This window comes from Bos javanicus, chromosome 4, assembly GCF_032452875.1.
Source record: "Bos javanicus breed banteng chromosome 4, ARS-OSU_banteng_1.0, whole genome shotgun sequence".
Taxonomy (NCBI): Eukaryota; Metazoa; Chordata; class Mammalia; order Artiodactyla; family Bovidae; genus Bos; species Bos javanicus.
Genome location: NC_083871.1, coordinates 16555402 through 16582807, shown reverse-complemented (window position 1 = coordinate 16582807; position 27406 = coordinate 16555402). Strand labels below are relative to the sequence as shown.

The window sequence follows — 27406 nt, the reverse complement described above, 5'->3', positions numbered from 1 at the left end:
AATTTTATTTACAAAAACAGGCAGGAGCTCTAGTTTGCTGACCCCTAGAATCTATCAAAATACCTTACTGCTTCTCCTAGTAGCAATTAAACTTCCTCAAGCCTCTTCCCTAAAAAAAAAAAAAAATCAAAATCCCACGTCACTGCAAGAAATTGTCTTGTACTTACCACCTCTACATCCCGACCTCTCATTTACCCCCAGTGCCAGACAATCTGACCTCTGTGCTCACCGCCCTCTGAAATTGCTCTTATCAGAGTCACCAGCAATCTCCGGGTTGCTAAATACCTCAGAGACTCCAGTGCTCTCTTTCTTACTCACTCTCGCCACAGCTTACAACATAGCCAGCCACTCCTTGCTCCTGGAAACACTCCCCACTCTTAGCTTCTGAAACCTCACTGGATGGGTTTTCCTTGTATGGCAGTAGCCACTCTTTCTGCCATCAGTCTTCTCTTGACAATCTCTACATGGTGAAGTTACTCAGGGTTCCATCTTGGGTTCTGTTCTTCTCTCCTTTGGGGACCTCATCCACTCTTTAGCTTTAAACGACTTGCTGAAAACTCCCACCTTTATGTCTTCGGCCCAGATCTTTCCCCCACCTACCCTTTCCTGCCTCACATATCTAGTTGCTGACTTGACATTTCAAGTCTCTCAGGTATCTAAAACATAAAGTAATGAATAAATATGACTGAATAAATAAATGAATTTACCTGGTTGCCCAACAGAAACCAGAGCCTCATCAATAACCCCTCCCTTTTGCTCACCTCATGCATTACCCAAATGTAAGCCTTCTCTTTCCTAACCATCTCCTGGATCTTTCCTGGCTCTCCATACCTAATTCCCAGGCAACAGATACAGCTGTATCTGTTGCTGAAATATTGAAATATCAATTCTTCCATACTGGCTACAAAGAGCTGCTAGTCTAAGCTCCAATTGTGTTGGCCTCACCTTTGGGTGCCAGCTGTCTATCCAGCCTGGCCTGGCAGAGAGATGTCTGCAGACCCTTGTTTTTGATTAGTCACTCAGTCGTGTCCAACTCTTTGTGACCCCATGAACTGCAGCATGCCAGTCTTCCCTGTTCTTCATTATCTCCCATGGTTTTCTCAAACTCATGTCCATTGAGCTGGTGATGCCATCCAATCATCTCATCCTCTGTCATCCCCTTTCTCCTCCTGCCTTAAATCTTTCCCAGCATCAGGGTCTTTTCCAAGGAGTCAGCTCTTCCCATCAGGTGGGCAAAGTATTGGAGCTTTGGCATCATTCCTTCCAATGAATATTCAGGATTGATTTCCTTAGGATTTACTGGTTTGATTTCCTTGCTGATGAAAGGACTCTCGAGTCTTCTCCAGCACCACAGTTTGAAAACATCAATTCTGTAGACACTGCTCAAGGCTAAAGCTACCATCCATCCTGATGAATTAATGCTCATGCAAAACTGATTATTAAAGATTTTAATATTACCCTTACCTAATACACTGTCACTAAAATATTCTAGGACTAGGAAATCATCTCTCACCCAGTTCATTGGAAAAGCCATCTAACTGAGATCCCTACCTTCTCCTCCTGCCTCCTCAAGACTCTGCACAGCAGCCAGAATGATTTGTCTAAAATACAAGTTGATTGCATCTCTCCTCTACTTAAAACCTTTAAACATGGATTGCTTTTGCTCTGTTACTAGCTCATGTCTGACTCTTTGCAACTCCATGGACTGCAGCACACCAGGCTTCCCTGTCCTTCCCTATCTCCTGGAGTTTACTCAAACTCATGGATAACCATAAAGATAAAACCCCAACTCCCTAATAAAGTTCACCAGGCCCTTCATGATCTGACCCCTTTTCCCTTCAAACCTCACCTCCTCAGAGACATCCCCTCTGAAACCACGTTAAGTAGGCTCTTCCTCTTATGGTTGCACCCGTGTGTTTTCTTCATTGCGCCGATCGCAATTTGATACGATGTTGATTTGTAAAAGTCTGTTTCCCCTACTAAAGCATCAGCTCCTGAGGGCAGATGCCACGTGTGGCTTATGCTCTGGTAGACCCCTTGCCCTTGTATATTCGTGAAGCTGATAAATCTGGTCCCCTGAATCTCTTCTAGCTTTGTCTCTTGCCCCTTTCTCCCTTGAAATCTGTGGTTTAGCTGTATGCAGCCGCAAATATTCAAGTATCATTTGATCACAAGCTTCTCAGTTCCTTAAATATTCCAGGGTACCCTTTGCTTGGAAGACTTTGCACCCTGCTGTCCTTTCCCCTGAACTCCCGCTTGACTTCCAGGAATCAACACTGTCATTACGCCCTCCTCTTCAGGACGTTTTGCCTGCTAATCCCTCCAGATCAGAACCCTAAATACTATCATTTAAATGCCTATTTCCCTTTCTGCTTTCCTCACTAGATGGTAAGCTTGTAGAAGGCAAGAACCGTCTGTCATTTTTCATAGTTGCATCTAAGACAACCTGCTTAGTGCCTGGCAAACATTTAGCAGGCCAGTTCAGCCCAAAGCAGACGCTCAAAGTCCTGAGAGGGAGTCAGGGAACTTATATCCATTTGGGTGTTGATACACTATTTGTAAGTGGACTATCTTCCCCCAGTAGTAAAGGGTTTTGTTTGTTTTTCCTAAGAATGAATTTTCCCTTAGTGAAAATTTTCCTTAGTGCTTCTGTGATAGGCAGTGACTTCACCTGGAACTCACTGTTTGGCTTTATGGGAAGAAAGTGGTTCTTAGTGGGAAGTACAAAATATAGGTTACTAAAAAGATCTTTAGTGAGACTGGATTTTGTAATGTCTTAGAGGACACCAGAAGACAGCAGTTACCCTTCTTTGAAATAATTTTTTTGTGTGTTCATCCTGAATTCATGTAATTCAGTTAAAAAAAGAATCTCTTTCCTCTGCTTGTTAATGGTGGTTTTATGGTTTCATTTTGCTGGGCACATAAATATGTTATAATATAAACAAGCCAATGGTGTAATGAATCATTGCAGTCTTATTGTGTGTATGTTTTTACTACAAATCTTGAGGGGGAAAAGCTACTCATGCTTTGCATTTTTAAATTATGCTAATGTGATTAGTCATTATGATCCTACTTACTCTTCATGATGGATGAATGATGTCTAAGAATCCGATGTACTTGTGAGGGACCTGATTAGTGCTTGAGACCCAATCAAGAAGCTGATGGTGGATTCACATAACACATTAAAAAGTTACTTAGAACAGAGGAGTTGATGATTGCTTATATAAGATTGTATAGAGGAATAAAATAAGTGTAAATTGTCCTAACATATATTTTTTTTAATTAAAAAAAATTTTATGAAATATATTTGATTTTCAACGTTCAGGTATACAGCAAAGTGCTTCAGATACATACACACACACACACACATTCTTTTTCAGAATTTTCCACTCTAGTTTATTACAAGATATTGAATTTGTTCCTAGTTCTATACACTAGGCCCTTGTTGCTTATCTGTTTTATATATAGTAGTGTATATCTGTTAATCTGAAACTAATTTATCCCCTCGCCTTTGCCCTTTGCTACCAAAGCTATAAGTTCTAATGTACGTTTTTATTCTTCCATGAAAATATCAGCTGTTGCCATAACCTTTGAATATATTTTGCCAGGATATGTCCGGGCCACCTTTTTTTTTTTTTTTTGCAATCAAAGTGTGAAAATGACCGAGTAAGCTACTGTCATTGTTTGGTAGGAAAATTCACACACTCACATCTGTAAACAGGTGTTTGCAAAGCCCAGACTTCAAAATAATTCACCCATTCTTGCATTTTGATGTTGCAATCAAGCAAAATGAAAACCAGAAGAGACACATTTTTGTTGATTATTATCCTGCCAAATCAGATTGTTTCTGTTATTGTCTTACACAAGTACGAAGCTCAGAGAGCAAAGCGGGGAACAGAGAGAAAAATATGGATGTGTGTGAGGAGAGAAAAAGGGGGGGGGGGTTAGAATTTTAAATGAGTCCAGTAAATTGAAGACTTGCTTAATGCTCTCAGAAATAAAAGTCCCTAGAAAAAGAAGTAGTTTAAAAAAGTAGAAAAGAAGCACTTTACGTTCAGTTTTTTAAAAGACTATTCTAGAAGTAGAACCCTCTTTTCAGACAAAATATTACGAAGAGTCACACAAATATATAAAATAGGAAGAATATTTTTAGTAAACGTATATTAGTTCAAATTTATCACATTTTTTCAAATTCACTGAAAAAACAAGACTGTTTTGATAATACCTAACATTAAAATTAGGGGATTAGTAAAAATTTTCATCTTACGTGAGCTTCAGCAACAAACTTATTTCTGTGATTTCTTCTTGTGTATTATCAAGATTCTTCTTGATGACAATGCTAAACTGTGGGAAAGAGAGTTCTTACACAAGTTACCTGTTGATCTCAGGTCATCATTCCATTTCTGTGGCAAGGAGGAGCTTCATTTGTCCTGGGGGCTGCACCAAGAGATTTAACCTGAGGAGGCCGTGAAGCATGTTGCTGGCCTCTATTGGGTTACCATTTTGTACGTGACACTTGAATGCGCCTATTTTTCAAAATATTGTTTTATAGAGGTTAAAAATTAAGTAAAATTCCAATGGAATGTTCGCTGACCCCTTGAGTCTCCTCAGCGCTTCCCTGGTGGCTCAGACAGTAAAGAATCCGCCTGCAATACAGGAGACCCGGTTTCGATCCCTGAGTTGGGAAGATACCCTGGAGGAGGGCATGGCAACCCACTCCACTATTCTTGCCTGGAGAATCCCATAGAAAGAGGAGCCTGACGGGCTATAGTCCATGGGGTCGCAAAGAGCTGGACACGACTGAGAGTCACCTCAAGGACATAGAAGGGTGGGGCGTGTGAGGACACTTCTGGCTGACCTTCTCTGAGTTGGAGACGTCTCCACTCTACAAGGAGGATTTTAACAACAGATTTGCTGGCCTCACCTGTATTCTTTTTCCAGTATTTTCTATCTCAGTCAATGGCATCACCATTTTAGGAGCTGAGGCCCCTTCAACTTTCCCTCTTCCTTATCCCTAACATTTAATACCTCATGAAAGTCTATTCATACCATCTCCAAAATGTCTATGAAATTCATCCTCTCATCTCCTTGCTCTTCTACTGTGATGACCTCAAGGCTTGAGCTTTACCCTACCTCTCACAGCTAGAACTTTTGTTCTGAGACACAATTAGATCCGGTCATCCCCCTGGTTCAAAGCTAGTAATGCTATCTTTCCCTTACCTGGTTGAGACCAAACCCCTCAGCATAGTACAGGAGGCCCCTCACTGTCTGACCCCACCATTCTCCAACCTCACAGGCCCCGAACGCATCACACTAGATGCACCTTATTCTTTGCATCTGATTTCTTTGTGCCCAGAGAACGCTTAGTCATTCTTCAAGTTCCAATCCAAACATTATCCCTTTCCAAAGCATTTCTTGAGGCTTCCCAAGTGGCTCAGTGGTAAAGAATCTGTCTGCAAATGCAGGAGTTTGAGGAGATGTGGGTTTGAACCCTGGGTGGGGAAGATCCCCTGGAGTAGGAATGGCAACCCACTCCAGTATTCTTGCCTGGAAAATTCCAATGGCAGAGGATCCTAGTGGGCTACAGTGCATGGGGTCACAAAGAGTCAGACTTGACTAGCGACTGAGCGCACACAAAACATTTCTGATTTCTTCAGGCAAAGCAAATTGTCCCTCTTCCGCTTCCTTTACACTGCTCATGCTTGTAGCATGTGCTCCATTTCCTTTTACTGGGATTATCTGTTTATGTCTCCCACTTCTCTAATATATTGTGAACTCTTAATGAGCAGACTGTTTCTCATCCATTTTTTTACCCCAAACACCTACCGTCACACTTGACATGTGCCTGAGATATGGGAAACTCTCAGTGTGTATTTTTGAACTTTTCATTACAGCACTTCATGGGGAGTTTGTTCCTGATCTGTACAGTGATAAACTAGCAGAAACCACAGCGTATCCTGTAGACTCCCTCTGGTCTAAATTGTCAGTTTCTTTTCTCCTTCAGGCTCTCCAAGCCTTTGGACACCTAAGTCTTTATCTTCCTCCAAATGTATTAGCATATTTCCGACTTGAATTTCAGTTCAATTGAACTGAATTTCAAAACATCTTTTCTCTATGGTGTTTGCTTTCCCAAATTTATTTATCCTACTCTCTCCCACCTGGTGTGATACTTCCCTGGTGTTTGGAATTTCAAAAAAGAACTGATTTATCCTGGTTTTAGCAGGTCAGACTTTGGGGGGAGGATTACTTATCCTGCTCCAGGTAACTTTGGTGTAGAGACTCTTTCATTTTGTTTCCCCACTACATTTTATAATCCTTCCCAAGAGAGCTCACATGCAAGCTATCGCTGATTTGCAAATATTAGGTCCCCTGCCCCCATATTTCTTAGGCCTTGAAGATGCTGAAATGAGGTTGCGATCTGAATCAGTTTTGTATATTCATGTGAATATGCATCTGTTATTATTTTCCTTGTCTGTCTTTACAATTCAATAAAAATTCATCCCATGATATCGTTACTGCTTACAAACTCAGTTGTTATTCCTGGTTATTTGGATATTTTATAGGTTTTTTTTTTTATCATCTTTTATTTGCTTCATGATTGTACTTGAAGAGAATTCAATAACACCTACCAGGATGGGTATTCTTTCTCAGACACTCAGTGGTATCCACCCCTTTTCAAGGCATAACATTTCCTATTTCCAATCCTCTCTGGGTTTGAAAAAAATAGCCTGGCAATGGTTCACTAAGAATTGTAATTTAATCCTTTGGAATAACAGGCTTTTCATCTGTGCTCCCTGCAATGATCCGAGATCTGCCACACAATCAGTTCCTTAGAGAAGAACAATGCTACTCAGAAGGAAAAAAAGTACTGGCAACGTGAACAAAAAATACATATATATATAGCTGGTAAAATATGTATATATAATATATATGAGGCCATTTATAAAATTTATAAATTTAAATTAACCTTGAGAGTGAATGGCATCAAATTATGAATTATCACTACTTTTCAAAAGAGGAATCAGAACATTTCTGACAGCAAATGAACTCGAATGAATGTCTATGCTTTTGATCCGGACTGTGTCAACACAGGCTCATAACTAGGTAGTTTTGTGCTTATGTTGGTGGAGTCTCTAAAGTTATGCTTACAGTTCCAGGAACAATGTAATATTTAAGAAAAGACAAACACAGACCTAATTCTTACCTCTCGTGGTCCTCGACCTCAAGAGTGTTTGTCCAGGTTGTTTGGAGTCCCTGTGTTTTATGGACCAGGTTACTGAAAAAAAACAAAAACTGCACAGGTACAACCCTGTATGTCTATAATGTTACATGTATATTTGTTTAAATGGAATAGGGCTGATGCCCTCCTTCTGAGACAATCATAGGTCATCAGCAACCTGCGTAGTAATTTATCACCTCGTTTTCAGTCCTTATCACTGTTAGTCAACCGTGTGTTCTACAGCCTTCACATCACAGATAGTTCACTGGAATTGGATGTTTTAAGATTCATTAGCATCACCAGTATTACTACAAATCACACCATTTGTTTAGCACCAACAATGTGCTGAAGAAAGCAAGTTGGCACAATCTAAAGTGGGTAAGGAACAACCCCAAGTGTAAAAGGAGCCTGGGACTTGAGCTCTGGGCAAGGGTGAGTGAGGGCGGATGACTGGCAGACTCTCAGGAAAAAGGCTATTGGAGTTTCATACACATTTTCATACCCAGAATGCAGCCTCCTGGAAGGACAAATACTTTGCAAAAATCCTTTTCTTTCTCCCAGTGGCCTGATAATCCATAGAAAGTAAAGATAGCTGACCAGAAGGCATATTTAAGATGAATTTGGGCAAACTGCTCATGTTTATGGCACATTTTTTTTTTCTGCAAAGCCTATTGGAACTAGAACTCTGTTGAGCCTTTCTGAGCTGAAGTTGGTGTCCGAATTCATGTGTCTCGGGCTCCCTCCTCTATCAACACAGGCTACCAGATAATGTCCAGAGAAGACATCTGCTCAGTTAGTTGAGTGGGATGTGAGAAGTTGAGTCTGAGTTTAACCCACAGAATACTGTATAATACAAAAGGAGGCATTTCCTTCTGATCTAATTACTATTGCAATCAACTTAAGGTTCTACTATGCCTTATTTGCTATATAAAGGACAAGTCTAATACTCCTTTTCCTTTCTATAAAATAAAAACATTCAGAGTTTGGTGACCCTAAACGTGATTATAAAATTTGGCTTGGAAACTAAGTTAAAGAAAAAGCAGAGAAAGAATTTTTACTTGTCTTTCATGGTATCAGCCCAAGCTTTGAACAATGCTTAAGAATGAAATAAATCATTTAGAGAGAATGTTTGTGTTCCTCTTTTATACATTTATTTAATACTTTTATAAATTTTGAAAGTGATACTGTTAGTTACTCAGTCAAGTCTGACCCTTGGGGCCCCCATGAATTGCAGCCCACCAAGCTCCTCAATCCTTGGGATTTCCCAGGCAAGAATATGGAGTGGGTGGCCATTCCCTTCTCCAGGAGATCTTCCCAACCCAGGCATCACACCCAGGGCTCCTGCATTGCAGGCAGATTCTTTACCATCTGAGCCACCAGGGAAGCCCCTAGTAAAATAAAAATTCATATCAATAAAAATTCACTTTATTTTTATTGAGAATCAGTACGTTTAAAGCCATCTTATATTTGATGAGTAAATCTGAATTATTAATGAAATTTTCAGTTTGCATGAAAAATCATACATTTTTCCTTAGATGTGATATAATTTTTAACATTTTATAAAGAGTTATAGGATAAACTATTATTTCTGGGGTCTGATTTGCAATAAGATAATTATTTGATCTTTCATATATCCTTTTGACTTCTGGTTATAAAATTAAGGCTAAAGACACTCCATGTTTTAATAGGCCCAGGTTTTCTATAATGTCTAAATGTTCATAATCCCTTTACTGTACTCCAGTTAGCATCTGTGCACATAAGTGTAACTGAGAAAGAAGAAAAAATACCCTTTTCCACCTGAGTATTTCAGTTTGGTATTCTTAGTATGAGATGAGTACATTTTTATAGAAAATGGCTGCAGAAGAAAAAAGTAATATTTGAGAAGATAGAGTCCAAGAATTCTTAAATACCTGGGAAGATTTTTTTAAGTAAATAAAAAAGAAAAAAAAATGGTGGGCTTTCTCAGAAAACAAAGTGAACCAATATATCTCACCACTTATTTATTGTTTTGGAAAAACAATCCACAAACCTGTACCAGCTAAAACACCCTTCCCACAATGACTGATGCCATTGGCAAGGTTGCTATGTGCAGAAAGAAGACTGAAAATGATAGAGTACAAATATTGTGGGTTTTCATTGTCATTATGAGAAACTAATGTTTTTAGACCTTGGATCTGAGAGGTAATTTACATGGCCGATTATGAGAACTCTCATGGAATGATTGTGCACCTGCATTTGGTCAAACAGAAAGAAAACTCTCTCACTGAGTAATGTACCATATGCAAATTGAGGGATCAAAGGATCAGAACAGCTGGCATGCAAAGAATATTTTACAGATTCTTAGGGAGCACTAGTCTGGAGGCATTCAGACCTTCCACCAAGCTGGCAAGTGTAGCTTAGGTAACCTTACCTGGAGTCTGAATGAAAATGGCTTTTGGAGAAAGGGAGAAATGTTACGGCCAAAGTCCAAAACTCACTAGCATTGATAACAGCATCCAGAAAAGTGAGAAGAGCCATTAACAAAGTCATTAATTAGAATGTTTTTTACATTCCTTCCATCAACTGAAAACATATTTAATATGCACTTTCCTTAATTTTTTTAGTCTTTTCTTTCCTATTTTTTAAAATTTATTTTAGTTGATTTACTGTGTTGTGTTAATTGCTGCTATATAGCAAAGTGATCCAGTTATATGCATATATACATTCTTTTCAAATTATTCTTTTCCATTATGCCCTATTACAGGATACTGAATATAATTCCCTGTGCTAAACAGACCTTGTTTTTATCCATTCTGTATATAATAGCTTTATCTGCTAGTCTCAAACTTCCCATCCCTCTCCCATACACTCTCCCCCATGGCAACCAGAAGTCTATTTCCTAGGTGAGTTGTTTCTGTTTTGTAGTCAGTTCATTTTTGTTATTTAAATTCCACATATAAGTGATATTATATGGTTTTTGTCTTTCTCTTTCTGACTTACTTCACTTAGTATAATAATTTTTAGGCCTGTCCTTGTTGCTGCAAATAGCATTATTTCATTCTTTTTTGTGGTTGAGTAGTATTCTGCTATATATGTGTATGTCCCATCTTCATTATCCCTTTGTCTGCAAATGGACATTTAGGTTGTTTCCATGTCCTGGCTCTTGTTAATATTGCTGCTATATTTCAACATTTATTGCTAGAAAAAGATAACCTGCCTGAATTTCATAAAGACACATTGGTGAATTTCATAAAGACATATTGATGAATACAATAAAGACATATCAGCACACTACTTATATTTCCAGGGCAGAGTGGGCACATCTTCAGCCAACACATAGATTAAATGAGAGTAGTGCTTGAAGGCTCAGCTGTTACTTGAGCAAAGAAGTTATTATTCATCAGAAACAGACTGCTAACAGGACTTGAGAGACGGTGTGGTCTATGGAAAGAGTTCTGGACCATGTGCAGCTTCAACTTGCTCATCTGTTAAGTGGGGATAATAACACTTGCCCTGCCCAGGTCATATTTGTTGTGAACATCAAACAAAGTCTTAAGAGGTGAATGCACTCTGTAATGTATGATATGTAATGTACATGATGCAAGGGATTATTCTTAATGAATGAATTCACTAATAGCTATTCTTCTATAGGGATTAGAGAGGTCCTAAATCCCCAGAGATTGATGCAATTATATCAATAATTATTTGACCCTTGTATTTATTTTAGTTAATAATCACATGCATCTCTTATTTAGGGAAGAAAGCTGAATTTCCTGTGTGAGCCACCCTTCTGCCTACATTCAAGTCTGCTTTCTTTGTGTTTGCATAACTCAGTGAACTCAGCCAAGATGTCAACAGGGAAGTCCTCTTTTTGATTAAAATGGGTTATTTTGGCATGTATGTCCTAACTCTAATCACTAAGACAAGACCAAAAAAAACCCCAATGTCCCATTCCATGTGATTCCAGAACCCTGGGCTTCCCTCATTCTTGGTCCACTGACCAAAAAAAGCTACCATTTTAGCAAAATTTACACACCCCACTGCTCTTCTATGTAAGTTTTAGAACAGCACGTTCATAATACTATACTAAGAAGCATCAGAAATAATCAAGGTTCAACTGTATTCACAGAGCAGCCCTTTATTTTTGTCTTTCTAGAAAATTCACAACTTGGCATCTGGTCACAAAATTTTAGAAGCCCTTGGCCATGCCAGTAAGCTTTGAAGTATAGAGGTGGATAAGCCCTGGGACAGAACTTTCTTGACCTAAATTTTACATGCTTATCGTTTGGTAACTAATTTTTCTTGCTTTTTTTGTTGTTGTTTCCTTTGAAAGAGGAGAAGGCCTTGTAACTGAATGTATATTTTGCAAAGATTTGGTAGCCTTTTTAATAATAAGCCTGAGTTATAATAAGGACCATGTGTAATACTCTTGATCTACCTCTCTGGAAGTGCCTCTAGACCTACAGTTCTGGGAGGGCCCTCTTCTTTGCTGTTGTTCAGTCACTAAGTTCTGTCTGACTTTGTGACCCCATGGACTGCAGCACATCAGGCTTCCCTGTCCTTCACTATCTACCGGAGTTTGCTCAAACTCCTGTCCACTGAGTCAATGAAGCCATCCAGCCATCTCATCCTCTGTCACCCCCTTTTCTTCCTGCCCTCAAATCATTCCCAGCATCAGGGTCTTTTCCAATGAATCAGCTCTCCTTATCAGGTGGCCAAAGTATTGGGAGCTTCAGCATCAGTCCTTCCAGTGAATATTCAGGGTTGATTTCCTTTAGGATGGACTGGTTTCCTTGTTGCCTTCAGGTAACCTGGCTGTCTTAGTTTGTAACCTCAAGGCTCAAGGCCAACTCTGGGACCAATTTTTTCATTTGTAAAAGCATTATTGAGTTGAGGATCTCAAAGCCCCTTTCAGCTCTGAGCTACACCTTCAAAGATGATCCAGTTTAGTCAGTCCATAAGACTGAAGCGACTTAGCAGCAGCAGCAGCAAGCCTGAAAAATGCACTCTTAATCTTTGGAAACTACCCTCAACATCTCTCATGAAAACAATTCTTACCTCCTATATTAACTTGAGTTTTCATTCAAACTTCTACAACTGAAACCATCTATCAACAACAAAACCCCACAACTAAAATAATGTTATTGTTTTTTTTTTTTAAAAGACCATTCAATTTCAACTTATTGGATTCATTTGTCCACTCTATGGGGAAAATGTATGGAGTATTTCACTGTGAGCAATTACACTTTGAGTGACAAACATTTACTGTGATGATCACTGGAAAAGCAATGCTAATTATTGGTTAACCACTTAGCTGGCTAATATCTAATCTAAGCTCTGTCATTAACGGGCCAAGTGGCCTAGAATAAACTTCAGTTTCCTTATCTGCAAAGTGGGAACTGAGCCAGTGACCCAACTCTTGAAAAGTACTTGTAATCACTCTTGAGTCTCAGAGGGCAAATGACCATGGGCACCATCTGACACCCTTTGGAGGGTGCATTTACTCTTTGAGGCCATTCAGGGAACCATTTAGTACTGTAGCAGTGACTTACTGATGTTGCCCCAGTGGTCCCAAAGACGTAATGCACTGTCCGTATATCTCTTGCTTTCTTTGTGTGTATCAACTAATCTATCAGATAGTACCTTTGATAGATCAATTTGCTAGACACAAGTGGGTGGGCATTTTACTCCCAGACAGTACTTGCCTCTTCCCTGCTCTTAAAAGAATCAGAGACAAACCCAAACAGGCACCCACACAGCACTCCTACAGAGAGCTTTGGGGTTATTTATGAAACAGAGCTGCTAACTGCTGTAACCTCCCTGTGGCACTACTGTATTCTCTGGTGTTAAGAAGAACTACACTGAGTGGGAGTGTTGGAGGTACTTTTTTGATTTTAACATTATTAATAATAGCTCTAGGGTATGAGTGTCTCTCCACTTGTCCTCTTCTCTTTCCATCTAGATTCGGAGAAAGAGGGATTTTGAATAAGGTAAATCTACTTAATTTCTGGATCACTTTCTATCTGCTCTCTCCTCAAGTAGCATTTTGATCAAATATTCATAGTCTCTCCTGTGTCATTAATTTTTCTTTGGCTACTCTTTTCTTCCAAACTCTGTAAAAATCTCTAATTTAAAAATTTTTGCTGGAGAACACTTGATTTATAATATTGTGTTAGTTTCAGATGTACAACAAAGTGGCTCAGTTATACATATATTCATTCTTTTTCCGATTCTTTACTCACATAGGTTATTACAGAATATAGAATAAAGTCCCTTGTGCTACACAGTAGGTCATTGTTGGTTATCCATTTTATATACAGCAGTGTGTGTATATTAATCCCAAACTCCTGATTTATCTCTCCCCTCAGTGTTTCTCCTCTGGTAGCCATAAATTTGTGTTTTCAAAACCTGTGAGTCTCTTCCTGTTTTGTAAATAAGATCATTTATATCATTTTAAAAATTAGATCCCACATCTAAGTGAAATCATGTGATAAATGTGTGTTTCTCTTTCAGACTTCCCTCACTTAGCATGGTAATCTCCAGGTCCATCCATGTTGCTGCAAATGGCACTATTTGGTTCTTTTTTATGGCTGAGTAATACTTGATTGTTGGAGAAGGCAATGGCACCCCACTCCGGTACTTTTGCCTGGAAAATCCCATGGACGGAGGAGCCTGGCAGGCTGCAGTCCATGAGGTCGCTAGAGTCGGACACGACTGAGCGACTTCACTTTCACTTTTCACTTTCGTGCATTGGAGAAGGAAATGGCAACCCACTCCAGTGTTCTTGCCTGGAGAATCCCAGGGATGGGGGGGCCTGGTGGGCTGTTGTCTATGGGGTCGCACAGAGTCAGACACGACTGAAGCGACTTAGCAGTAGCAGCAGCAATACTTGATTGTATATATGTATCATATCTTCTTTATGCATTTTTCTGCTGATGGACACTGAGTTTGCTTCCATAATTTGACCATTGTAAACAATGCTACAATGAACATTGCGGTGCATGTATCTTTTAAAACTATGGTTCATCTGGAAATATACCCAGGAGTGGTATTACTGGATCAAATGGTAGTTCTATTTTTAGTTTTATAAGGACCCTCCATACTGTTCTCCATAGTGGTTGTACTAATTTACACTCCCACCAACAGTATAGGATGGTTCCTTTTCCTCCACCTCAATCTCCAGCATTCACTATTGGTAGGCTTTTTGATGATGCTTTTTGGATTGGGGTGATGTGATACCCTGTTGCAGTCTTGATTTGCATTTCTCTGATAGTAAGTGATGTTGAGCAGAAAAGCTCTAATCTTCAATAAATCATACTCTCCCTGGACTTTATACCCTTGTTTGCCTCTCGCCTGCTCTTTCGTTTCTTTCCTAGTTCTGCCTGTGAAAGGGAAATCCATTCAGAGTGTCCTCACTTCATCACTCACTCACTCCATAACCCACCATAGCCTGTGAATGTGGTCATCATTGATAATGGTCCTCTGGGTTTTCAAGAACCTGTACAATGTTTGTGATCTACAGAAAAGTTGATTGGCTTAAATACAAAAAAAATTTAACTAGTACTAACTTCAAAGGGAAAATTTTTATGAGATGAATTTAATGTGGAATTTGGCATGTGATGGTGGCTCAATTGGTAAAGAATCTGCCCATAATGTGGGAGACCTGGCCTTGATCCCTGGGCCAGGAAGATTTCCTGGAGAAGGAAATGGCAACCCACTCCAGTATTCTTGCCTGGAGAATTCCTTGGACAGAGGAGTTCATGGGGTCGCAAAGAGTCAGACACAACTGAGTAACACACTTTCACTTTCACGCCAGAAATGAGTCTGTTTAGGATCTAGGAGAATTTTAAATGATGAGTCTACTTTTTATTTCATGTCCCTAGCTAAGTAAAGAGTACATATCCCTTCAACAGCTCAATCCAGAAATCTGGGAGATGTGTTATACCTTTTTCCCCTCACATCTTATATCCAGTCAGTCACCAATTCATTCAATTCCTTTACTTTCTTGAATATGTCCACTTCTCTACATCTTTTAAAAACACAGTTCTGGTCTTGCTGCCCTCATGCTTCATCCTTTTAGTGGTTCCCATTAACTTGGGATGAAGCCCCCAATGCTACCACGACTCCTAAAGCCCACCATACTGGCCTCTGCCTGCTTCTCCAGCTCGATTCCAGTCCTGGCCCTCTTCCCTCTCAGTACGTTAGCTGTAGCCAGAACGGTGTGCATCTTAAATCACTCTGGCAAGAATCCTCCCCTTTCACAAGGCATTTATCTTAGAACATCTTTCTACCCACTCCCCCGAACCTCCAGATTGTGTCGGCTGCTCCTGTGCCTGTCACCATCCACCACCATCACATTCTCATTGCAGTCTGGGCCGCACCTTCTGTAGCTCTCCAACACACTTTATTTTTTTAAATGTTATTGGTGTATAGTTGATTTACAATATTGTGTTAGTTTCAGGTGTACAGCTTAGTAATTCAGTTACACATATATTCATTCTTTTTCAGATTCTTTTCCCATATAGGCTACTACAGAATATTGAGTAGAGTTCCCTGTGCTATACAGAAGGTCCTTGTTGGTTATCTATTTTATATATATGGTGTGAGTGTATATTAATCCCAAGCTCTTAATTTATCCCCTGCCCATGTTTCCCCTTTGGTAACCATAAGTTTGTTTTTGAATCTGTGAGTCTGTTTCAGGTTTTGTAAATAAGATCACTTATATCATTTTTAAAAAAGTAGTTTCCACATATGAGTGCTATTATATGATATGTGTCTTTGTCTGACTTACTTCACTTATGATAATCTCTAAGTTCATCCATGTTGCTGCAAATGACATTATTTTGTTCTTTCTTTATGGCTAATATTCCCTCATATATAGGTACTGCATCTTCTTTATCCATGCATCTATTGATGGACATTTGGGTTGCTTTCATGTCCTGGCTATTGTAAACAGTGCTGAGATGAGCATTGGCGTGCATGTATCTATTTGAGTTATGGTTTCAACACACTTTAAATTCTTTGTTCAATGTCTGTTTTCCCAATAAGAGTGCCTAATATTTATTAAGTACTTCCTATGTGTGAGGCATCTTTATATATACTATTTCATTTTAATCTTTACAACAACTATGAGGTAGGTTCTATTATTACCCTAGCTTTATAAGTAAAGAAGCTGAAATTTAAGAAGCTGAAGGCCACATAGCTAGTGAAGGATAAATTAAAACTGGAACCTAGGCAGTCTGTATCCAGAGCCCATGTGTAACCATGATTAATATGCTTCAGTGAAGCAATAAACTCCGTAAGGGCAGAGGCCAGATCTTATACCCCCAGAGCCTAACACAGGATTGGCATATAGTAGGGGCCAACAAGGACTTGCTGATATACTTAATGCAGTGCCAGCTCCTAGAGTGGCCTATGGTCCACCACATTCTTCCCCTCCTCTACCTCTCTAGACTTTTCTCCCAGTGGGCCTGTCCCCTTTTCCCCATGCCCCATCTCCTAGCCATATAAGCAGTTCCCTGTACAGGCCATGGTGGTTCACACTTCTGCCTTTTGTCTGTTCATTATGTTATTTCCCTCATTTGCTCATCCATTCATTCACTCACTCACCATGCATCTATTTACTGAATACCTACTGAAGGCTCTGTGTGTGTGCACGTGCGTGCGTGTGTGTTCAGTCACTTCAGTGCTGTCAGACTCTTTGCAACCCTATGTATGTTTGTATCCCACCAGGTTCCTCTCTCCATGGCGATTCTCCAGGCAAGAATACTGGAGTGGGTCGCCATGCCCTCCTCCAGGGGATCTTCCTGACCCAGGGATCAAACCCGAGTTTCTTCTGTCTCCTGCACTGGCAAGTGGGTTCTTTACCACTAGCACCACCTGGGAAGCCCTAGGCAGTGAGAAAAGTCCTGTGATAGACTATGCAACACTAAAAAGGATGTCTAAATGAGACTGGGGAGTCAAGAAAGGCTCCCAAGAGACGTAACATTGAAATTGTGTCAAAGGCTGCATGGCAGAGCTGCACGGCAAGCTCCTGTTTACCTTCAGGACTCTGCTCTGTCTCTTCCATCACTCTCTTCATGGCAGAGCATTCAGGGATTTTGTACCGCATGTCTTTAGAGGACTGCTCCTCCTGTCAGTGAGGTCCTCTTACTCTCTCTGTGTATCATCTCAGCACATGAGCTCCTGACACAGATGAGACACCCAATAAAGCACCGATGAACGAACAAGTAACATCATGGTTCTTTTAGTGAAAACATTCCTCTTAAATTCATTGTACAACCCTGTGCATTTACCTGAAACCATAGAATTTGGGTTCATTTACAGAATATAAATAGTCAAAGCTATGGTTTTTCCAGTAGTCATGTATGGATATGAGAGTTGGATCATAAAGAAGGCTGAGAGCCAAAGAGCTGATGCTTTTGAACTGTGGTGTTGGAGAAGACTGTTGAGGGTCCCTTGGACAACAAGGAGATCCAACCAATCAATCCTAAAGGAAATTAACCCTGAATATTCATTGGAAGGACTGATGCTGAAACTGAAGCTCCAGTACTTTGGCCACCTGATGTGAAGAGCTGATTCATTGGAAAAGACCTTGATGCTGGGAAAGACTGAGGACAAGATGAGAAGGGGGAAACAGAGGATGAAATGGTTAGAAGGCACCCTTGACTCAATGGGCATGAGTTTGAGCAAGCTCTGGGAGATAATGAAGGACAGGGAGGCCTGGCGTGTTGCAGTCCATGGGGTGGCAAAGAGTTGGGCACGACTGAGCAACTGAACAACAGGAACAATAGAATAGACATTTTCTTAACATACAAATAAAAGGGATTTGGGGACCACTGACACCTGGCAACATGGTATCATTTTAGACACAGATATATGAACTCCATAAAAACACTTCTGTAAATTCACATATACACACAGCCATATGGTTTTGTCAAATTTGTGAGTCTAATACCTTGAGGAGAGAATTCACACAGTCAGGCACATTCTCCTGAAAGCTCTGGATACTCGAGAATATTACATGACAGAATGTTAGTACATTTTATGGAAGGCAAGATGATCCTCACGATTCTCCCATCAATGAGAAAGACTTTCTCATTATTGAAATGGGCCCTAAATGTTAGGCAGTTAATGTGTTTTGTGCACGTGTGAAAAAAAAAAAATGATGCCGTTATACATCCTGGACTAACATCAAAGCACACATCTGTCACACTGTTCTTTTGGGGTTTGTCATATACAGGGCTCTTTAAAAATTGTAATGAGATGCAAACTTACCCCAATGTCCCCTTCTCTACTTAATATATGCAGGGCTGCGATGACTCTCTGGGGACAAAGCTCTTATAGGAATTGCTGAGGATGACGCCTGGCATTCTACAGTCCTGTGTCTCTTTGAATGTATTACATTGAGCTACCACTTTCTCTCTTAGGATGAGTTATCTCACCTGCCAAATCAGTAAGCTGGACTAGAGCAGGGGTCAGCAAACCTTTTTGGTAAAGGGTAAAATAGTAAATGTTTTGGCCCTTGAATCACATGGTCTGTGTTGCAACCACTTAACTCCATCACTGAAGAGTGGAAGCAGTCATCCAAATATGTAAACAAACAGGCATGCCTACTTGCCAATAAAATTTTATTTACAAAAATGGTGGGCCAGATTTGGGCAGTGGGTCAGAGTCACAGATGCCTGGACTTGTTGAATTCTAGCATCCCTTTTAAGCTTTTTTTCTGCCATGGTGTTTGGTTTCAGTCATCCCAGAAGAGATCAGAATTCAGGGACAGCTGAGAAAAAAAGAGAAGCACACTTTAAGAAATCATTGGCTGGATGAGATGACTATATTTGACTTATCTTTTCACTTGAAATCTTTTAACTTTGTAGCATAATGCCCTATTATATTTAGCAATTAGAATGCCATCACAAAGTAAAATGTAAAACCATTATTCCTTGAAAAGAGAAAAGGCTTGTGGTATGAAATGATGCATGCAAGGAGTGTGGGTGATAATTTACTCATATAATCATTTCTATTTCAGTTCTATGGCAAGTATTTCTGGAGATGGCTCACACAGCAAGGAGATCTTTAAAGATGTGCACACCATAATTAACCTTTTTATATACTCTGATAGAAATATCAATAGTCTTTTCTCTGGTAGCAGTTTTAACTTTACTTATGGTCTATGGAATGGTTTGAATTAAAGAATGACGATTATAAGGGAAAAAAAAAAACCTTTATATACTTTGAGCTTAAAACAAAACATGCATATTCTTCCCATTACTTTTATTTCATAGTTAAGTTCTAGACAATGAAAACTCTGTTTCTTTTTTCTCCCTGGCAGAGGAGATTAGATAACTTACTGGCTAGTACTTCTGTAGCACATAGATCAGTGATTCCCTAAGCATGGTCTCTGGACCAGCAGCAGCCTCACTAGGGACTTAGGAATGCAAATCCTCCAGCCTTCCCCCAGACCTACTGAGGTTGGGGCCCAGGAGTCTGTATTTTAACAGACCCTGTAAGTGATTCTGATGCCCAATCAAGTTTAAGAACTACTGGCATAGATGATCACTTTCTAGAAACAAAAGTTAAAGGGAAGACTTGACCTCATGCAAACAGCAGAATGACCCTAGAGTAGGCAGACTCAAAAAGTGCAGAATAAGGACAATAAGGCTAGCGTATATTACAGGCTTCCCCCATGGCTCAGTGGGTAAAGAATTTGCCTGCAATGCAGGAGACACAAGATACGCAGGTTTGATCCCAGGTCAGGAAGATCCCCTGGAGAAGGAAATGGCAACCCACTCCAGTCTTCTTGCCTGGAGAATCCCATGGACAGAGGAGCCTGGCAGGCTATAGTCCATGGGGTCACTAAGAGTTGGATATGACTGAGTGAATAAGCATACATACAAATAAATTACAGGAAGAAAGAGTCTGGGAAAGAAAAACAATAGGTAAGAAGAGAGATAGAACTTGGATGAGTAAGAACTAGAAAATCTCAGAGGTTCCATTTGCAGCTGAGGCTGAGCTCATAGACATCACCATCCCTTCCAGTCTCAAAGTCACCCATTCAACAACCCAGCCCATGATTGATGGGTGAGGACTATGCTAGGTGATGGGGACATGGGAATGAAGAAGATAACTATTCCTGTCTGTGAAGAGGTCATGGTCTTAGAGTGAAAATGAAAAGAAGCAGCTCCCCCGAGAATTTACAAGTACCTAATGGTCAAAGTGAGAGAAGAAGCAGGATGGCGGGAGAGGAGAGACAAGGTGAAGAGAACAAAGATGAAAGAGGATAAATACGAGGATGAAAAGAATGAGCATCAAACAATTTTCTTTGTGTTAGGGCTTTGAGGAAGCTGTCCTTCTAATCCCTCCCATGACTCAATGGCAAGTTCTGCTGTGACTTGGAGATACGGATCTCTAACAATTCTTGATGCCTCACTGGTCCACTGATCAGAACTGCAAAACTGCTACCAAGAGCCTTCCCTTCTCGTCCTTTATGATGCTTACAGCTGGCAAAAAAGCAAAAGTAACACAGACATGAAGAACGTTAAGTTATGTATGTCAAAAACAATATGCTCTTACTCCAACATTACCTGGTCATTCTTCTAGTTCTGTGGCATAGTGTTAATAAACTTAGAGCCTCATCTTAAAGTCGCCTTTAGGTTCACAAGGAGAGTGTCACAGATGAAAGCATGTTATTAGAAACTAACATCAAATCAAACATCATAGTGCTTTTAGCTTTAGATAATTTCTAAACGTCCCCTTGTCAAACAGACTCAGATGTTCTAAAGAATGACTTTATTGTTTTATAGAATAATGTCTATTATTGTTTTAAAAAATTCAAGAAATACAGAAAGGTACAAAGGAAGAGGTAAATAATTTCCCAAAGTAAAGATTACTAAATTTGGTGAACAAATATAAATACAATGACAGGTAATTAGATATGGTTTGAGAAAGAGGGATCACACAATACCTGTTATCATTTGAAACCAAGTTTTTATTTTGGTATAATTTTAGATTTACAGGAACATTATAAGCATACTACAGAGTATTACCAGCTTCCTCTCCTTTTAACATATTCCATTACCGTGGTACATTTAACACATTTAAAAATCAACATTGATACATTATGATTACCTAAATTCAAGACTTTGTTTGAATTTTTTAAAATTTTATTTTATTTTTAAACTTTACAATATTGTATTAGTTTTGCCCAACATCGAAATGAATCCGCCACAGGTATACCCGTGCTCCCCATCCTGAACCCTCCTCCCTCCTCCCTCCCCATACCATCCCTCTGGGCCATCCCAGTGCACTGGCCCCAAGCATCCAGCATCGTGCATCGAACCTGGACTGGCGACTCGTCTCATACATGATATTACACATGTTTCAATGCCATTCTCCCAAAGCTCCCCACCCTCTCCCTCTCCCACAGAGTCCATAAGACTGTTCTATACATCAGAGTCTCTTTTACTGTCTCGTACACAGGGTTATTGTTACCATCTTTCTAAATTCCATATATATGCGTTAGTATACTGTATTGGTGTTTTTCTTTCTGGCTTACTTCACTCTGTATAATAGGTTCCAGTTTCATCCACCACTTTGTTTGAATTTTGCAGTTTTTCCACTAATCTCTTCTTTCTGTTCCAAGTTTCACATTGCATTTACTTGTCAGGTATTCTATTAGTCAAGATTCTCCAGAGCAGCAGAACCAATAGGATATGTGCATATATTGCATAAGAAATAAATAATAATTATTTATTTAAAGAATTGGCTTGCTTGATTTTTTATTAATTTTTATTGGAGTACAGCTGCTTTACAATGTTGTGTTAGTTTTTGCTGTACAACAAAGTGAATCAGCTGTATGTTTACATATATCCCCCCTTTTGTGGATTTCCTTCCCATTTAGGTCACCACTGAGCACTGAGTAGAGTTCCCTGTGCTATACAGTAAGTTCTCGTTAGGTATCTATTTTATATATATTAACAATATCAGTAGGGTATATACATCAATTCCAATCTCCAAATTCATCCCATAGCCCCCTTCCTCCTTTGTTCTCTACATCTGTATCTCCATTTCTGCTTTATACATAAGATCCTCTATACCATTTTTCTAGATTTCACAAATATGTGTTAATATACAATATTTGTGTTTCTCTTTGACTTACTTCACTCTGACAGTCTCAAGGTCCATCCACATCTCTGCAAATGGCACAATTTCATTCCTTTTTATGACTGAGTAATATTCCATTCCAGTGTATATGTACCACGTCTTCTTTATCTAGTTATCTATCAATGGACACTTAGATTGTTTCCATATCATGGTTATTGTAAACAATGCTCCAGTGAACACTGGGGTGCATGTATCTTTTTGAATTATGGTTTTCTTTGGATATATGCCCAGGAGTGGATTGTTAGGTCATATGGTAGTTCTATTTTTAGTTTTTTATGGAACTTCCTTACTATTCTCTATAGAGACTTTACCAATGTACATTCCCACCAACAGTGTCAGAGGGTTCTTTTTTCCTCCACACTGTCTCCAGCATTTACTTGTTCATTTTTTGATAATGGTCATTCTGACTGGTGTGACGTAATACCTCATGTAGCTTTGGTTTGCGTTTCCCTAACAATTAGTGATATCGAGCATCTTTTCATGTGTTTTTTTTGGCCATCTGTATGTCTTCTTTGAAGAAATGTCTAGGTCTTCTGCCCATTTTTTGATTGGATTGTTTGTTTTCTTGATATTGAGCTCCATGAGCTATTTATATATTTTGGAGATTAATCCCTTGTCAGTCGCTTTTCTTTGCAAATATTATCTCCCATTCTGAGGGCTGTCCTTTCATCTTTATGGTTTCATCTTTATGGTTTCCTTTGTTGTGAAAAAGCTTTTAAACATAAATAGTTCAATTTGTTTATTTTTGTTTTATTTTCATTTCTCCAGGAATTGGGTTAAAAAATATCTTGCCATTATTTATATCAAAGAGTTTTCTGCCTGTGAATTTTCCTCTTTGAATTTTATAATGTCTGGCCTTACAGTTAGGTCTTTAATCCATTTTGAGTTTATTTTTCTGTATAATGTTAGACAGTGTTCTAATTTCATCCTTTTATATGTCCAGTTTTCCCAGTACCACTTATTGAATCTCTTAAATTTTTTATCCTAATTCTGTGAAAAATGCCATTGGTGATTTGATAGGGATTGCATTGAATCTGTAGATTGCTTTGGGTTAGTATAGTCATTTTTACAATATTGATTCTTCCAATACAAGAATGTGGTACTGATATGAACATGGTACTGATATATCTCTTTATCTATTTGTGTCATCCTTTATTTCTTTCATCAGTATCTTATAGTTTTCTGCATACAGATTTTTTTGCTCCTTCAGTTCAGTTCAGTGCAATTCAGTCACTCGGTCGTGTCCGACTCTTTGCACCCCATGGACTGCAGCACGCTAGGCTTCCCTGTCCATCACTAATTCTTGGAGCTTGCTCAAACTCATGTCCATTGAGTCTGTGATGCCATCTAACCATCTTACCCTCTGTTGTCACCTTCTCCTCCTGCCTTCAATCTTTCCCAGCATCAGGGTCTTTTCCAAAGAGTCAGTTCTTCACATCAGGTGGCCAAAGTATTGGAGTTTCAGCTTCAGCATCAGTCCTTCCAATGAATATTCAGGACTGATTTCCTTTAGGATGGACTGGTTGGATCTCCTTGCAGTCCAAGGGACTCTCAAGAGTCTTCTCCAACACCACAGTTCAAAAGCATCAATTCTTTGGCACTCAGCCTTCTTTATGACCCAACTCTCACAACCATACATAGCGACCGCATAAGCCATAGCCTTGACGAGATGGACCTTTGTTGGCAAAGTAATGTCTCTGCTTTTTAATATGCTGTCTAGGTTGGTCATAGCTTTTCTTCCAAAGAGCAAGTGTCTTTTAATTTCATGGCTGCAGTCACCATATGCAGTGATTTTGGAGCCCAGAAAAATAAAGTCTCTCACTGTTCCATTGTTTCCCCATCTATTTGCCATGAATTGATGGGACCGGATGCCATGATCTTCGTTTTCTGAATGTTGAGCTTTAAGACAACTTTTCACCCTCCTCTTTCACTTTCATTGAGAGGCTCTTTAGTTCTTCTTTGCTTTCTGCCATAAGGGTGGTATCATCTGTGTATCCAAAGTTATTGATATTTCTTCTGGTAATCTTGATTCCAGCTTGTGCTTCTTCCAGCCCAGGATTTCGCATGATGTACTCTGCATATAAGTTAAATAAGAGGGTGAAAATATACAGACTTGATGTACTCCTTTTCCAATTTGGAAGCAGTGTGTTGTTCCATGTCCAGTTCTAACTGTTGCTTCTTGATCTGCATATACGTTTGTCAGGAAGCAGGTAAGGTGGTCTGGTATTCCCATCTCTTTCAGAATTTTCCACAGTTTGTTGTAATCCACACAGTCAAAGGCTTTGGCATAGTCCTCCTTAGGTAGGTTTACTCCTAGGCATTTTATTACTTTTGTTATAAACAATCCCAATGGTAAATGGGATTGTTTCCTTAGTATCTCTTTCTGATCTTCTGTTGTTAGTGTATAGGAATGCAAGAGATTTCAGAGTATTAATTTTGTATCCTGCAACTTTACTAAATTCATTTGTTAGCTCTAGGAGTTTTCTGGTGGCCTCTTTAGGATTTTCTATGTGTAATATCATGTCATCTGAAAACAGTGACAGTTTTACTTCTTTTCCAAGTTGGATTCCTTTTATTTCTTTTTCTTCTCTGATTGCCATGGCCGGTACTTCCAAAACTATGGTGAAAATACAGGTGAGAGTAGATACACCCTTGTCTTGTTCCTGATCTTAGAGGAAATGCTTTCAGTTTTTCACCATTGAGAGTGATGTTTGCTATGGTCTGTCATGTGGCAGTTGTTTCGCTCTATGCTCACTTTATGAAGAATTTTTATCTTGAATGGGTGCTGAATTTTTCAAAAGCATTTTTGCATCTATTGAGAAGGTTGATGGTTTTTATTCTTCAATTTGTTAATATGGTGTATCACATTTATTTGCATATATTGAAGAATCCTTGCATCACTGAGATAAATCCCACTTGATCGTGGTGTATTTAATGTGTTGTTGAATTCTGTTTGATAGTATTTTGTTGAGAATTTCTGCATCTATGTTCACCAGTGATACTGGTCTATAATTTCCTTTTTCTGTGATATCTTTGTCTAATTTTGGTATCAGGGTGATGGTGGCCTTGTAGAATGAGTATGAGACTGTTACTCCCTTTGCAACTTCTTGAAAAAATTTGAGGATAGGTATTATATCTTCTCTAAATGTTTGATAGAATTTGCCTGGTCATTTGATAGAATGGTCAGAAGTCATCTGGTTCTGGACTTTTGTTTGTTGGAAGATTTTTAATCACAGTTTCAATTTTATTGCTTGTGATTTATCTGTTCAGATTTTCTATTTCTTCCTGGTTCAGTATTGGAAAGTTTTATTTTTCTAAGAGTTTATCCATTTATTACAATTTATCCATGTTATTGGCATGCAGTGGCTTGTAGTAGTATCTTAGGATCTTTTGTCTTACTGTGGGGTCAGTTGTAACTTCTTTTTCATTTCTAATTTTATTGATCTGAGTTCTCTCCTTTTTTCCTTGATGAGTCTAGGTAAATGTTTACATCACTTTGTTTATCTTCTCAAAGAACCAGCTTTTAGTTTCATTGATCTTTGGTATTTTTCTCTTGTTTCTATTTCATTTATTTCTGCCCTGATCTTTATTTCTTTCCTTCTAGTAACTTTGGCTTTGTTTACTTTTCTTTGTCGAGTTACTTTCTATGTAAAGGTTAGCTTGTTCATTTGAGAAATTTCTTGTTTCTTAAAGTAGGATTTTATTGCTCTGAACTTACCTCTCAGAACTGCTTTTGCTGCATCCCACAGGTTTTGTTTTCATTATCATTTGTTCTAAGTAGTTTTTAAAATTTCCTTTTTGATTTCTTTGGTGACTCTTTTTTTTTTAGTAGTGATATTATTTAGCCTCCATGTGTTTGCCTTTTTTTTTTTTTTTTACAGTTTTTTTCCTGTAATTGATTTCTAATCTCATAGCATTTTGGTCAGAAAATATGCTTGATATGATTTCAATTTCCTTAAATTTAGATGTTATCTATCCTGGAGAATGTTCTGTGTACGCTTGAAGAAAGTGTATTCTGTTTTTTGCTTTTTTTTTTTGGTTGGAATGTCCTATAAATACCCACTAAGTCTATCTGGTATAATGTGTAATTTAAAGTTTGGGTTTCCTTATTAATTTTCTGCCTGGATGGTCTATGCATGGGATCACCCATAAGTGTGTAAGTAGTGCTCAGGTACCTCACTATTATTGTGTTACTGTCAATTTCCCCTTTTATGGCTATTAGCATTTGCATAATATATTGAGGTGCTCTTATGTTGGGTGCATAAATATTTACAATTTTTATATTCTTGGATCGAATCCTTGATCATTACGTAGTGTCCTTCTCTGTCTCTCGTAATTGTCTTTACTTTAAAGTTTAGTTTATCTATGGCTCACTTGATTTTGGAGGCTAAGAAGTCCTAAGATTTGCATTTAGCCAGCTAGAGACTTAGGGTAACCCGTGTGTAGTCTCACTCTGAAAGCAATAAGCTGAAGCCCCAGGACAACCTGATGTTTCAGTTCAAGTCCAAAAACTAGAGAAAACAAAAACAAAAACGATGTTCCAGAGCTCAAATCAGTGAAGCAAAAGGAGTTCCTCCTTATTCAACCTTTTCGAGCTGTTCATATTTTCAATTTATTGGATGAGGCTCACCCACATTAGGAAGGGCAGGCTGCTTTGCTCAGTCTTACCATTGAAAGGTTAATTACATTCAGTAATACCTTCACAGACATACCCAGAATAATATTTGATCAAAAGTCTGGACATCCTGTGACCCAGTCAAGTTGACACACATTAACCACCACAGGTACACATACTATTTGTAATAGATTCATTTTTATTATTAAAATTATTTAAACTTCCTGTTAGATCATTTCTTTTTTTTTAAATTTTATTTTATTTTTAAACTTTACAATATTGTATTAGTTTTGCCAAATATCAAAATGAATCTGCCACAGGTATACCCGTGCTCCCCATCCTGAACCCTCCTCCCTCCTCCCTCCCCATACCCTCCCTCTGGGTCATCCCAGTGCACCAGCCCCAAGCGTCCAGTATCGTGCATCGAACCT

At 39.0% G+C, this 27406-nt stretch overlaps 1 protein-coding gene and 1 long non-coding RNA gene across 4 annotated transcripts in view; one reads left to right on the top strand and one right to left on the bottom strand.

The window, feature by feature from the left end:
* LOC133245873 (uncharacterized) overlaps window positions 1-27406 on the top strand; it is a 178463-nt gene that overhangs the window by 44506 nt on the left and 106551 nt on the right. The window lies entirely within an intron of this gene.
* The window catches only part of UMAD1 (UBAP1-MVB12-associated (UMA) domain containing 1), a 297864-nt gene continuing 289269 nt past the window's right edge, over window positions 18812-27406 (bottom strand). For all 3 annotated transcript variants that reach the window (XR_009735792.1, XR_009735791.1, XM_061413542.1), the window contains one exon: window positions 18812-18977. Coding sequence is in view for 1 of the 3 variants with exons in the window: in XM_061413542.1 (XP_061269526.1) it covers window positions 18968-18977 (10 nt within the window). In the remaining 2 variants the exon portion in view is untranslated. The remainder of the gene's footprint in view (window positions 18978-27406) is intronic.